This window comes from Typopeltis vanoorti, chromosome 17, assembly GCF_054136105.1.
Source record: "Typopeltis vanoorti isolate ZY-2024b chromosome 17, IOZ_Tvanoo_1.0, whole genome shotgun sequence".
NCBI lineage: Eukaryota > Metazoa > Arthropoda > Arachnida > Uropygi > Thelyphonidae > Typopeltis > Typopeltis vanoorti.
Window position 1 is genome coordinate 11,405,717 of NC_143565.1, and position 15,708 is coordinate 11,421,424.

The 15,708-nt window shown below is 35.7% G+C and overlaps 1 protein-coding gene across 2 annotated transcripts in view; it reads left to right on the forward strand.

The window, feature by feature from the left end:
* Positions 1 to 5,449: 5,449 nt before the first annotated feature.
* Dnaaf5 (Dynein axonemal assembly factor 5) overlaps positions 5,450 to 15,708 on the forward strand; it is a 141,971-nt gene continuing 131,712 nt past the window's right edge. For both annotated transcript variants that reach the window (XM_090407397.1, XM_090407398.1), the window contains exon 1: positions 5,450 to 6,143. In XM_090407397.1, the coding sequence (XP_090263523.1) occupies positions 5,510 to 6,143 (634 nt within the window). In that variant the 5' untranslated portion in view covers positions 5,450 to 5,509. The remainder of the gene's footprint in view (positions 6,144 to 15,708) is intronic.

The following is a 15,708-nucleotide window of genomic DNA, read 5'->3' on the forward strand; positions in this document are numbered from 1 at the left end:
GGGTCGATACTACGGTCGATTTTCTTGAGTTTCCGGGAGGAAAACGCGCTAGCCGTGCCAGAGATCGACTAACTCGGGAATCGGTCGAAAAAGGCTTAGAAAAAGTTCCTCCAGTTTGCGACTAGACTTGAACTTAAGTCTGACTTCGAGCGACCAAGCGCCACGTCCACTGAGTTACATATAAATAATTACTTATTTATATTAAAAAATCCGCTAACTTTTATTCCTTAAGAGGAGTAGGGGCGGCTACTTAGACCTAAGTAACTTTTTTTTTTTTTTGTAAATTGTTGGTCAACCAGTCCCCATCTTTAGTCATTCACTGTACGGCTAGCCCGTGACTATAAATATTTCATTTTTTAAAATAGTATACGGTGAAGAGAGCTCTTCAAATGTGCATAAATTCACATGGAGAGAAGAGGTAAGGAATAAGAAAAGCCTCATTGATTACGTTATTGTTTGTAGTGATGTTTTCTCACTGGTGCAGGATATAAAATGCACAGAGGATTTGAAATTGGAAGCGATCACTCCCGTCATCTCCTGGTCCATAACCATAATGCTGCATACTATAGTCTAAAATAGGTGCGTTCTTCGGTCGAATTTCCTGAGTTCCGCGGTTAAAAATCTGAGTTTTGGGAACTAAAAAAAAATGATAAATACAAATATATTATTTTTTTCTAAAATTTCTAAATTAGTATAACGCATTCACCTACTCTTTTTGGGTAATAAAAAGGCATCAAAGGAGTATAAGCATTTTTACTAATGCGTTTTCTTTTGGCTACAGAAAAGTTTCTAAGGTTTGCAAATATCAGAGTTTGTCTGTCGAGCGGACCTTATATATATGATTATGTTGTTAAGCACTTCAGAATAAACCAATGCATCCAACAGCTGCTTACAAAGTGTCAGGACAGCACTTAAAGTCTTATTAAGTTTTGTAGGAACTATTCGAATATATTTTTGAAACATTTCTCAAAAAGTCAGGGTGCGGATTTTAGTTTCTATCCCGAGATCCAGGATCTCCGGATAGAAACTCATTGATTTAAATATATTTTTAAATCATTTCCATAGATTTTAAAAATCTATGGAATTGAAAAAAAAATATACGAAAACAAGTAATCGGATGTGTTGTTTTGGCCAACTTTGTAAAATGAACTCTAAACTCTAACTCCCTGTTCCCATGTCCCTAAGCATCTCAAATTCTTGCAGTGAAATGCTATCAATGGAGTACACGTTATGTGATTGCTTCTTCTTATAGTACATAACTTTACGTTTAGTGGCGTTAAACTGGCTGCCATTTATCCATACTGCAAAAACTAATTTGAATCATCGTGCTTGAGCTCCACATCACCTTCGTTGATTATTGCACTTCGCAGTTTTGTATAATTAGCAAACAATTGTATATATCTCATCAGATCATGATAACACAATTGAACAATAGAGGACCAAATACTCAGCCCTACGTTATATCTGGTCACCTTCCTTCTCCTTGGCTCAACTTCACTTCAAAGCACTTTTGATATCTCTCCATCTATGTTTACTATCTTGCGATTACAGCAACTTCTCTTTCATATTAATTACAGTCTAAAGAACTGTAATTAATTCATATTAATTACCGTTCTTTGACTTCAGTCTTTGTTAACAGCTACAATCGACATATTTGAAAGCGCAAAGCAGTTGAGGACAGTGAAGCAAGCACTTCTGTGATATGCGAAAGCATACGCAACCTATTATGCTTAAAAGGAGAAAGAACCTCTAGAAGAAATTGTGAGCTAACTTAGAGTGATGACTAAATTTGGAACATTTGTGATTTGTAAGGCTTACCTTATTGCGCATGGTATATATCTTATATTTCGACATTCCTTATAAAAAAGTAATAGATGATTTAAGTAGGTAGAAAGTTTAGTTCAGAGAACCACTCAGACGAAGGCTATCTAGGTTTTGAACCTAGCTTTGGAATTGAGAAGTTAACTCCAGTGGATTAATAAATTTAATTTGCCAACGCAGATGAAGATGAAGATGAGGAGAGTAATGAAAGTACACAATCCATGCATTGACAGACAAATTAGAATCAACGATGCAGTCTAAGACAAGATCTCTGCATTATTAAATTTTATCAGGCCTGGCTCAATGTTTGATCAAATTTTTAAAACAAGAACTAAAATTATTTGTAATAACACAGAACAGACCTTCATACATTATGTGTTTGATTGATGCACTAAAAAACCATTCTGCCCTGCTGTTGAATCAAAAAGCGACTTTTCAGCAGCCAGTTTATCACCAAGTTGAGAACATGGCTGAATGATAAAAATATTGATTGCTTTTTAAAAAAGTCTTTATAAAAATGCTGATGAAATTTTTATATAGGGCATTTCGGAAAATTTACAATCATTTTTTCGTAACTTTACCGATTTTTATAAAAAAGCAAATCAGGTTGTAGTCTTTATTTTATGCTATGCAAATAATTATGATGTTTAATAAATAATATTTAGCAACCCATCTGAAATTGACTGGTGAACTTAATTTAAGTAATAAAGTTTAAAGTAATAAAGATAAGAGGACGAGCAGGATGGAGAGCCTTTGTTCACAAGATCATCAAGAGTCGAAAACGACTGGATGGCACATAACAACAACAATAAAATTTAAGCTCACGTATAAACTTCCTTTAAAGTTCTGAATATACAACCGTTTCTTCAGGGAAATCTAGGACAGAAACAAAAAAAAAAAAAATCAGCTAACGCCTTTTTATTCCCGTATACGGGGTGTAGGCGAGGTCATTTAGCCCTATCTAACTTTTCGAGACTGAGTGGGCAGTTCAATCTCCACTGGTACCAATCAGAGATAGATGGCCCAAGGCTATCACTAATTAAGCGGTACTCAGTGAAGAGAGACGGGTCAAATGTGCCGCCATCTCGTGGTCCCTAACCCTAACACAATATATTTAATGTCTGAAAATAATGTGGGTTCTACGGTCGATTTTCTTGAGTTTACAGGACAAAAAACCCCAGTTTCTGGGAGGAAAAACCTGCTTGCCAGTGCCAGAGATCGACTAACTCGGGAACCGGTCGAAAAAAGGCTTAGAAAAATTTCCTCTAGTCGCCGAGTAGACTCGAAACCAAGTCTTCCTTCGTGCGGCCAAGCGCCGTGGTTGGCAAACGCCACATCCACTGAGCTACACAGGCTCGGACAGAAACAAAATAAATAAATAATAATAATAATAATAATAATAATAATAATAATAATAATAATAATAATAATAATAATAATAATAATAATAATATTATTATTATTATTATTATTATTATTATTATTATTATTATTATTATTATTATTATTATTATTATAGACCAGGGCACACAGAGAGGCCCTGGTCCCCACAAAGAAAATGAAAAAAAAAAACACTAGAAAAATTTTTCAAAAATGTTTTTCTAATTAAAATTCATTTTTTAAAATATTTATGCTGTGTCGTGTCTTCTATTTCTATACTACTTATGAATTAGCGATCATTGCAGATGCACAGTCATAGGTAGAATGCGATGCGTAGTGTGTATTCTCAAATCGTCTACTCAGCTCGGATTCTCCCAAGATTAAATCCTGAGTGCGCTACTGACAGCATTCCATTTTTATATTTCATCCTTTTATTTCTACCTCACACCAAATAGCTTCAAATGAACTGCTCTCTTCATGCATGCCCTTTTAATGCACTTCTACTCTTTTTAGTTTTAATTCTTCTGCTATCATTAGCAAAACCCATTCCCCATTGGGTCCTCTCTGAAAATACTGTATCCCTTACATTCAATCCTTATGACTATATCATCCTTAGTCAACCAAGTCTGACTAATTCCTATAAATGTTTGGTCATGTCGGGTTAATGCCATAAATCTCTCGCAGTTATTCCGAATGTTTCGAATGGATATAGGGTTGTTGAGATGGATAGGGGGGTGCTTGATGGAGAGATAGCAGAGAGTAGAGTCCAAAAGACTGCCTGTGATTAGTGGTGTGCCGCAGGGTTCTGTTCTTGGACCACTGCAGTTTAATTTGTTCATTAACGATACAGGGAAGGATCTGAGAGGAACGGTTCATTTGTTCGCTGATGATGCAAAGTTGGGTAGGGCAATAGTGAATGCAGAAGATGTCAAAATTTTGCAGGATGATTTGGATAGATTAGATGTCTGGGCTAAGGAGAATGGATATCAATTTAATGTGACAAAATGTAAGGTTATGCATTTTGGGGTGAAACGATTAGCAGCAGTATATCACATTGGTGGAACTGAACTCCAGGAAATTGATGAGGCCAGGGACTTGGGAGTGTGGATGGATAGGGAATTGAAGTTTAGGAGGGCACATTGAAAAAAGTGGCTAAATCAGCTCATCCAATCACTTGAATGCTGAAGAATATTTCATCAGCAGAGATAAGCAAGTTATTGTTCCTATGTATCGAGCCTTGATAAGACCCCATCTCGACTACTGTGCCCAGATCTAGTCACCTAGGTTTCTTCTTGACGGGGAGGAGGTTGAGAGGATCCAGAGGCGAGTGACCAAGATGATAGCAGGTCTATGGAATGAGCCTTATGAAAACAGGTTGAGGATTTGTGGGTTGCAGAAATTGGTTCATAGGCGGAAGAGGAGAGATATGATTGAGACATGCAAATTGCTGAAGGGTTTCTACAGGATTAATTCAGAGGATATTTTTGAGACCAGGATTGGTGGTGGATGGACTAGGGGACATCCAGAGAAGCTTGGCAAGAGTGTGGTTGGTAAGAGTGTAAGAGCTGGATTTTTTACTTTTAGAGTGGTGAATGAAATTATTATTATTATTTGACACCTCCAGGGAGTCCAAAGACTCATGGAGGGAGAGTGTGCCAACATCATCGAACGATTGGTTCCCTTTTCAACTACGAACTCGCGCAAACTTTACTTAACTGAGCCATTAGTAGCAGAGGCTCTACCAATCGACTAACCTTTGCCGGCTACCCTACTCCCCGTATACAGGGATAAAAAGGCGTTTGCTGGTATTTTTTTTTTTATGAGTGGTGAATGAGTGGAATGGGCTGCCAGCGTCTGTTGTGGGTGCTATGACAGTGAATGAGTTCAAGGCCAAGTATGCTAGATACTGTATGAATGTCGAATAGTCGTGATGGACACAATGTTTAGGGCCTCTCTCGATGAGTCTGAGGACTCCTTGGAGTCGTCCGTAATAATAATAATAATGTTTCATACATTCATAGATGTATGAAACATTATTATAAAATTTACTCATAGAATTTATTTACAAATTTACACGTCTAATAAATAAATAAATAAATAATAATAATAATAACAATAATAATAATAATAATGGTTTTCAACAAATAAATTATTATGAGAGATATTAGCAAAATTTAGACAGTTAATTTTTGGTATCCTAGCAACCCTCGTGTGCTTTGCTTTAAGAAGTATCAGTGTAAAGCCTATGAATGCGCTTGTGGTTTAACTCTGAAAGAGGCTAATTTGTGTTGTGATTTGAGTTGTTTTAATGGGAATGGCACTTCCCGCTTCATATTCTCCTACATGTAGTTCTTTATCTCGTAATCTAAATTTGTTAAAAGATGAAAGTCGATCCGTAAGAAAGGAAAGTTTGAACTGTATTAAGAAGGAGTTTTCTCATAAAGCTGATGAAGGTAATGCTGAGGAATTACAGATCTTAGGAAAACAAATATACCAGTCCCTTTTGAGATGCCTCAACGATCCTGTAGAAAAGTGCCGGGAACTTGCAGCAGATATTTTAAGAGAAGTTATGGGTACTGTGCCGCATCCCGGAGAATTATTGCCCTATGTAATATCTGTATTTGTGCAAAGGCTTGGTGGCCAAGAACTTAGAGAGCTCTCAGAGGAAGTTCGTCTTGTGGAAGTGAAGATTCTAACACGGACAGTGGAGCGTTGTAAGGAAAGAGTGGGACAGTATTTAAATGAATATGTTACTATATTGAGTATGACCGTTGCTGATCCTTTTCCAGAGGTAAAAAAAGAGAGTTGTGCATGTGTTGTTCTTCTTGCAAATGCAATTCCCACTCGCTTTCATTTACAATCTGACTCCCTTTTGAAACCACTTTTAAGAATATTGTCACATCAGCATGCTAAAGTGCGCACAGCAAGTGTGAACGCTCTTGGTAAGTACATATTCAAATAATTATTTATCAATTTTTAAAGCAGTCTTATGAGAGGTTGTCAAACCTATGGTTTGACAACCTCTCATAAATTTATGAGACTTCTCATAAATTTATCTCATAAAATTTATTCTCTTTGCATCCAGATGCTGTTTCTTCATTCAAATCTATATTATTGTAATTAAAATCACCTTTAATGATCACCCTTTTCTTATTAGCCAGACCAGTTTGTCTATACATTTCCTTCTCACTGCCCTTCACATTACTAGGTCTATAGCAACATCCAACTAAATATTTCTTCCTGTCTTCCCCCCCACCTTACACCATACCACTTCATAACCACTGTCACTGTTTGCTTCGTGCATCCCCAACTTGGGTTTATTGAAACTATTTTTGGGTGAATGAACTTGATCAGTGTAACAATTTGTTCTTCTTATTTGGATACTTCTGGCATTCATATATGAACATAATAACTAATTTCTGGTTATGCAACAAGTCCCACCAACACCACTTCTATGATGTGATTCCTCAATAGCTTCTACCCTTTGGCCATTCCTCACTATCATCACAGATCCTGCTCCCCCCCCCCCCCCCAAGACTTAAACATCCTCCCCATCATTGGCTTTTTCAATCTGTTCTTGTTCATTCACACATTCACTTGTGTATTCACTATGCACTGCTCACACAGTGTCTGCTTGTCTACCCTGTTTAGGACATGGACTAATTATTACTAACACCATATTCCAACATATCGATGTGCACAAATTCTTGTGGAGAGAAGATGCAAGAAATAAGAAACTCTCATACACTGCATTATTGTTGATAGCAATTTTTCCCACTAGTTGAGGATACAATACAGATGTATCCATTTAGTTTTGAGTAGTATAAAATTGAATTTCATATTGAAAACAAGATTATCTCAGAAAGTTTTAACGAATCAAAGTTGAGCAGCTTTCAGAGATGAACAGTAGATGAAAATACACAAACATCATTCAAGAAAGAAATGAAAGAGTTCGAAAACAAGAAACAGATCTTGGAGATTCAGTGGAAAACCCTGAAGAAACACTGATTCAGCCAGAGAGGCATGTGGCTGATTGAATCAGTTGTAAAGATAGAAAAATCAGAGCTCCATGGTGGACTCAGGAGATTAAAGAAGCAGTAAAGAAAAAAAGAAAGCATATCAAATGTTCCTGGCAAGTAAGTCAGCTTGCTTTTAGAGAATATAGAGAAAAATGTAAAAGCGAAGTGCTGTGTAAAACTAGCTAAACAAAAGTCATCAGACGACTTTGGTAAGAACATAGAAATAAGTATCAGGAAAGTGACAAAATATTCTGGAGGCTATTGAAAAAGCCTAGAAATGAACTAAAGAGTAGATGTTGAAAGTTTATTCTTCACTTGGTTAGAGTATAATAAATTTAGTTTAATCCTTTATCCAAGTGGGAGTAAACAAAGTTTGCTACCTGAAAGTATCTTCAGGACTGGGATAAGGTGGTGCAACACTAGGGCCCTCCACGGTACTAATGTACTATAGCAATTCCCATGGAATACAATATAGTCTTTTAAATCAAATGTGAACAAGTACCTTTTTTCCCAACCCACCACCCCATACACGGTACTAATGTACTATAGGTTGATCAACCAACCTCTCTTGTATAGGCCAAACATAAAAAAAAAAAAAAAACTTCTAGGGATGACCCCTTGTTCTGGTCCCTCTAGCCAAGTGCCGAAACATTTCTCCTGTATCTACCTATAAACTTTAAGCAACTTAAATGTTTCTTTCATATTCCCTCTTTTTCTCCTATCAACCAACTTCTGCAATCCCCATCCCTTCAAGCTATCCTCATAGGGAGCATTCCACAGACCATTCGCCCTCTTGATCACTTGTCTCTGAATCTTCTCCACCGCTTCCTCATTGCCAAGAAACCTAGGGAAACAGACTTTAGTACAGTAAACAGATGTGGGCATATGAAGACCTTATAAAGAGGAATAACAACTACCTTATCTCTACTATTAATGTGTTCTTCAATAGCCAGGTAATCTTGTGTTCTACCTTATCAACCTTAGCAATATGTCCTCTAAACTTTAACTCTCTGTCTACCACCACCACTGCTAAATCTCTAGCTTCATCTATTTCCTGGAGTGCATTGTCATCAATGTGATACATGGCTTGTAATTTATTTATCCAAAATGCATAACTTTACATTTCTTGATGTTGGAAGTTTTTTCCCACTTGGTTAGACTATAATAAATTTAGTTTAATCCTTTTAATCCCTTAATTAATTCATAGAATTATACATATCTGCAAGGAGATGTGCTTTGCATTATGGGAGATACTGAGACAAGGAGTGATGAGAGTTTGGTCCACCTTTACCACAGGTTGCCTCAGTCCTGAAGTATCTTGGATAATTACACTTGGATAATGGATTAAACTAAATTTATTATTTATATTTCTTGACATTAAACTGATACTTATTATCTTTTGCCCATACTGACAGCCTATTTTAATCCTTCTACAATCTCCACATTTTGTCTAACCATTACTCTACCTATTTTTGCATCATCAGCAAACAAGTGAATATTTTCTTTCAGGTTATTTCCTGTATCATTTATGTACAAATTGAACATCGGTGGTCCCAACACTGAACCTTGCGGCACACCACTAGTCACCTGATTTCGCATCGATTATGTTCCTCCATATACCACTTTTTGTTATCTGTCCAGCAGCCACCCTCTTATCCACTTAACCAGTGTCATATCCATCCCCATTTGTTCTAATTTGTGTAACAGAATTCCACATGGTATTCTGTCAAATGGCTTTACAAAATCCAGCAAAATCATTATGTAGCAATTTCCTTTATCCAACTCAGCTGTTACTCTATTATAAAAATTTAGTAAATTATTAAGGCATAACCGACCCTTCACAAAGCCATGTTGACTATTGAGGAAGCTTGGTAAAGAACAAGCTGGATTCAGGCTAAAACAGTTTTAAATACCATTCCTCATGACAAGTTGTCAAGAGAAATGGTATTTAAAACATTGAAGTTATATTGTGTAAATAGGACATTATATCAAGCAATACATAGTCTGTGTTTGACCATTTAGAATTGAAGGAAATACAGGAAGATTGTTTGATGCTAAATCAGGTGTGCAACAAGGGTACATATTATCTCCACTTTTATCCATTTATAGATCACGTAATGAAGGAAAGTGGTATTAAATCTGATGTCAAAATTGGTGATGTTAATCTCATCACTTTACTTTATGCAGATGATGTCATACTTCTAAATAAATCCAGTTAAAGTCTGCAATATTCCCTGACTAAATTGAATAACTGTTGCAATAAATTTGGTATGAAAATCAGCAATAAAAGGACAAGTACAATGAAAATTAGCAGAAACACTGAAAACATCAACTGTATCCTGAATGAATAATCTATAGAATAAGTTAAACGTTTCAGTACTTAGGCATAATTTTTAGTGTAGATGGCAAATTAACTATGGAAATAGACCACAGAATTAGTAAAGCTGGTATTAGTAGGAAGTTGGCTGAATAAATGTATATGGAATAAGAGAGAAATTAGCCAAAATACTCAATTAGCCGTATGCAAGACAGTGTTCGAACCAATTTTATTTTGTGGACCTGATAGCTTCTAATAACAAGTGTGTTGAAAGTTTATTTTTCACTTGGTTAGAGTATAATAAATTTAGTTTAATCCTTTATCCAAGTGTGAGCAAACAAAGTTTGCGCCTGAAAGTATCTTCAGGACTGGGGTAAGGTGGCACAACACCAGGGCAACTTGTTGCAAAGGTGGAGCAAGCTACCAACACTCCTATCTCAGTATCTCCTATAATGCAAAATACATCTCCTTGTGGATATGTCTAATGTTATGCATTAAGGGAAGGGCCACTACTCAGACTAGTTTCGACCTTTATTGAGGTCTCTTCAGTGGGAGCCAGGCCCAAGTGGCGATACCAGGCAGAAGCATTAGCAGGTCATCTCTACCTATAAGAGTTGCCAAATGGTGTGCCATCCTTTTTTCATAAATTACTCTGGATTTAGAGAAAGATGTTGAAAGTTTATTTTTCACTTGGTTAGAGTATAATAAAATTAGTTTAATCCTTTATCCAAGTGTGAGCAAACAAAGTTTGTGCCTGAAAGTATCTTCAGGACTGGGGTAAGGTGGTACAACACCAGGGCAACTCGTTGCAAAGGTGGAGCAAGCTACCAACACTCCTATCTCAGTATCTCCTATAATGCAAAACACATTCCTTGCGGATATGTCTAATGTTATGCATTAAGGGACCTTACCTTACCTACCACCTTACCCCAGTCCTGAAGATACTTTCAGGTGCAAACTTTGTTTGCTCACACTTGGATAAAGGATTAAACTAATTTTATTATACTCTAACCAAGTGAAAAATAAACTTTCAACATCTTTCTCTAAATCCAGAGTAATTTATTAAAAAAGGGTGGCACACCATTTGGCAACTCCTATAGGTAGAGATGACCTGCTAATGCTTCTGCCTGGTATCTCACTTGGGCCTGGCTCCCACTGAAGAAACCTCAATAAAGGTCGAAACTAGTCTGGGTAGTGGCCCTTCCCTTAATGCATAACATTAGACATATCCGCAAGGAGATGTGTTTTTCATTATAGGAGATACTGAGATAGGAGTGTTGGTAACTTGCTCCACCTTTGCAACGAGTTGCCCTGGTGTTGTACCACCTTACTCCGGTCCTGAAGATACTTTCAGGCGCAAACTTTGTTTGTGCCTGAAAGATTCCTGGCAAAGTGTTCTTTGCCAGGTTGGCAGGAAAATGATGCAGAGGAAGATCAAGTTGTAGGTGGACTGATACAAGAAAAAGTGGTTTAGAAGATAAAAATATAAGATAATGTTGGAACCTTGACAGATAACAGATTAATGTAATGATGTTACTTTTTCATATATTACTATCACAGTATCTTGTACACCCCTGAGGCTGTATATCAGGAATTTGATGATGATGATGATGATTTGTTACAGTCTTTTTCATTCTTTCATGCATATCCAAAGTTCTCCTCATTTCACTCTGCTTTTCCTTCCTCTCTTGACTTATCTTCGACAACTCTGCTTTCATGCCTGAAGTACTTTCTCACTATCATTTGTGCTCTCCATCTTGCTGGTCACACTGTTTCTCTCATTGTCCTTTACGTCCTCCATCTTACAGTCAGTTGGCTATCTTTTTCATATGCCACCTTATTGTCACCTTCAACTACTTCTTGCATATTCTCATTCATATTTCTTTCATTATTGTTTAGTCCTTCAACTCTATTCTCTATAGCACTCGATTTCATGCCTTTCACTATTATCATATGTCACTTTATTTTCCTCCTTCCAACAATTTTTACATTTCCTGCTCATGAAACACTTTTAATACACTCGCTCACTCTTCTACCCCATCTCCACCCTTGTTTTCATACCACAGCCCATTCTTCCTTTGTAAAGAGTACACACACTTATGTCACACAATACCCTATATGTCAAATCTGAACAGAAATGTCATGGCCGAGACATATCTGAACAGCTGTATCCTGGCCATCATTATTCTTGTATGTATTGGCAGCATGAGAAAACACTATTTATGCAATGCACACTTTGCAAATCTGTCTAAAACAATCTGAGAAACAGTCATAGACAAAGATAATACCATCAGTTGCCATCAATGATATTGTGAAATATTAAAACAAATCACTTATCTGTAAGCCACTGTGCAACATTACTAATACACCACGTGGTGCATTTCTTTTTTTTGGAAATGTTTGATGGCATTTCCAAAAACAAACAAAAAAAAAAGTAACCATGATTGTCAGGAAGTAGGGATTTGAACACACACACCCCTAAAGACTGGATTGCAACCTAAAGACAGCTTGGCTATTCTATATAATGATGACTTTATAATACAATAACAAAAAAGTTGATGAGAGAAAAGCCAACTTTTTTTTTTGATTTTTGCAAAGGCATTTGACAAGGTGTCACAAGACAAGTTGATATTTAAGTTGCAACACATGGATTTTGATATCAGATTATCGATTTGGATTGGCAATTGACTGTTTGATAGATATCAAAGAGTTGTATATTGGGGGAGCAGTATCATGGAAGAGGAAGGTCACAAGTGGATTTCCATAAGGATAGTACAATAATAACAAAAGAAGACTTATGTGAGGGATGTTTTATTTTATAATAATTAAACTTTTCAGACTAAATATAAGTTCATTACCTGACATGCTGTTACATCTTTCAGGTCATAATTGGCACGTAATGGAATTCTTACTGTTATCATATTATAAGCATGGAAACCATATATGTGGGAAAATATAAGTGCCTACCATGGATAGACAGCTGGTGTAAACATGTATTTAACACTCAGCTGGTTTCAAAGGATAAAACCAAAATGAAAATATCGGTAGCATTAGATGAGCTTAAGACAGGAATTAGGATTTCAGATATATCAGTAATTTGAGGTATACTGATGATACAGTTCTCCTTTGTAATGACAAGGAAGAATCATTGATAGAGTTAGTGAGATCAGCAAGAACAGAGGATTTAAACTCAATCCTAGCAAGACAAAGATTATGGTTCTCAAAGGAAATATAGACAGAGAAACTGTTGAGAAATTAGTGTATAAAGAAATATGTAACAAACAAACTTGATGAAGAAACATAAGTCAGTAGTGAAATTTGGAACCTGAAGAGGTCTAATAAGAAATGGATAGCTGCATTTGAGATGTGTTATAGGAAACTGTTGCAGATCTCATATACTGAAAGGTGGACAAAGGGATTGGTTCTAGAAAGGATTGGTAGACTTGAAGATTCCTTATTAACAGAAGAAAGCTGAAATACTTTGGCCTCAAAACAGTAATAGAAGGGTAAAGTTCCTGGAAAAAGAGGAAGTAATAGACCTTTAACGAGATGGATAGATGGCGTGTCTGGAGTGACTGGTCTTCAGAGAGAGATGAAGCCTCCAGAGAAGCATATAACATGACCACCTGGCAAGAACTGGTGTGGCGCATCACCAAGGAGCAGTGTGACTATTCAATGTCCAATAAATCTATGGACTATGGAGAGGTTTAAATACATATCTAAATCTTAAAAATAAATTAAAAAAATAGAACTACAGGGCAACGCACACACACATACACACACACTGTTACACCCTGATAACCAAGAATGTAAAAATTTCAGTTATCATGGTGTAACATGAAAATAAAAATATAAAATGTAAGTAGCTAATACAAAATATTTAAAGACAGAAAATATGCTTGCATTCAAGTAAAATAATTATAGCAGAAATTGTTTGTTTAACTAAGTAATAAAAAAGGAATCTTATTACAAAAAAGGATGTGGAAAAATTAGGTTAAGTAAGACAAAGAAGATTAGTGATAAGAATTTGTATGTGAGAGGCTAATTTAACACTTGAAAAAAAGGAGAATAAAATATTCAAGTAAATTCTAAAAGGGGATTAATTTAGTATAGAGGCTAGCTTAAAACAAATGACGATCGCTCAAGGTCAGTTCCCGAAGTGAAGTCACGTGCAAATGCCACTTTAATTGGTGAGTGAGATCGACTGCAGTAAGGGGGGAAGAAATGGAAGGTGCCAATAGCCTCGCCCCAACAAGGCTTTTTTTCCTCAGAGTTTCTTCATGAAATTTTCGTATAGGTAACATGCGGTTTTCCTGAGTGACAGCATAGGAGTTATCTCCGTCTGACACAACAAGGAAATAGAGTGTGCGGGAATTCGATTCCGTATTCCTATTGCAAGAGATGAGGAACGCCATATAGTTACAAGAAGGAAGAAATTGTCTATGTATTTCATCATCCAGTACTCCTAAAAAGGGAAAGAAAATCCATACAGAAGTCCGTGCCCACGTGATGAGTTCCATAGTGATAAAATAGAAGATCCTATGTGTGTCCTTAATTCAAGCACGAAAGGTATAGATTGTGAAAACCAGGGTTCGTCCTAGAAAGGTACTGTAAAATCTTGTATCAATTGCATATAGTTGCAATCATTGTTAATTACTGGACAGTTGAAGATAAACTAGGACTTTAGTACAAGTCAGAGTAGAATGAGAGTAAACTAGTTTGTATTATTTGATAAACATTCATGTGCTAGAGATTTATATATGCGCATGGTATTTCATATGAGAGGATCTTAAAGGTCAAATGTATGTATGGGCATAGCGAAAGGATAGTTTAACCTATATTGTTTTGTTTTGTAAGTTAGATAAGGTAAACTGAATATAAATATAAATGTCCATGGTATTATAGCAATATAGAGCATTCTGACTAGTATAAGGTTAAGTAAAGTGTAAATTTGTTACAGGATTATATGTGTATATTTATATGTATAAAATCTGTTATGACGGCATGATCGCAAATTCCCATATAGGATTTTGCCCTAGTACTTGTATTTTGCTTGTGTAATTTTGTAATTTTATTCTTAGTATTGAATTGTGTTTTATATAATAGAAATTGAATTGTACCATGTTTAAGATTTTAAATAAACTTTTGTTCATTGATAATACAGTTGTTTGAAATTGCTACCTAATGCACCACTTGAAAAAACATATGAACCTAATCATGCAAGAAATTAATGTGTTAAGTTACGAGATAAAGGGTCACGACTGCATAATGGTTTCACACTCAGACATGTTTTTGTAATTGCTCCTTGTTTTTGAATTATATATCTTAAACTAAATGTCCTGAAAGGCACAGTATAATATAAATATTAGGGACACTAAGGGGAGAAAAAGCTTAAATATTTGAATTTGTAATATCTCGTACATAGTTAAGTTTTGAGTAAAGATAAGTAGAGTTTCACTTGAAAGGATAAAGGAAAGTTTAATAATCGTAGGTAGGGACACAACAACAACACACAAACACACCGGTCTTTCCATTTTACAGCTGGTCTTCTCTCCCTCTTCTTTCCCTTTGATCTGTATGTATTCATCTATTTTGGTAGCTGATATCTTTCCATTTCTCTCTATATTCCTTGATTTTTTTAGCAATCTAATAAATAAACATATTGTCTTTTACAGTTGGCATAATAAGAGGAATGAATTTTCAGCAGACATACATTGGGAAATTTTATTTTCAAAAGAAAAAACAGTTAATTACCATACTAAAATAGAAAATAGTATTACATTTGATATCAAAAGCGTAAACAAAATAAAAAATGTTTTGAGTGGTTTTCTTTAAACTTATTGCAGTTTAATTGGAACACTTTTAATATAGGGATGGAAATTGTAAACAAATTACAAATTATCTTAAAAAAATGAAAAGTTTCAATTAATTTACTCTTAAACCCACCCGCCCACCCACCCACACAATTATTCAGAACCCATATCAGGTACATTGTGCCTCTAGTGGTGACACATAGAATTAGGCTACTCTGAAATTTGTATAGGTAATTATATCTGAACCTCGAGATTAATCAAGGTTCAGATAATATAGAGTTCACTGTATTTCTATTAAATCTGCCTAACTAGTTCTCTTTAGTATTTACGCTTACATGATAATTTAATCATTTACTTT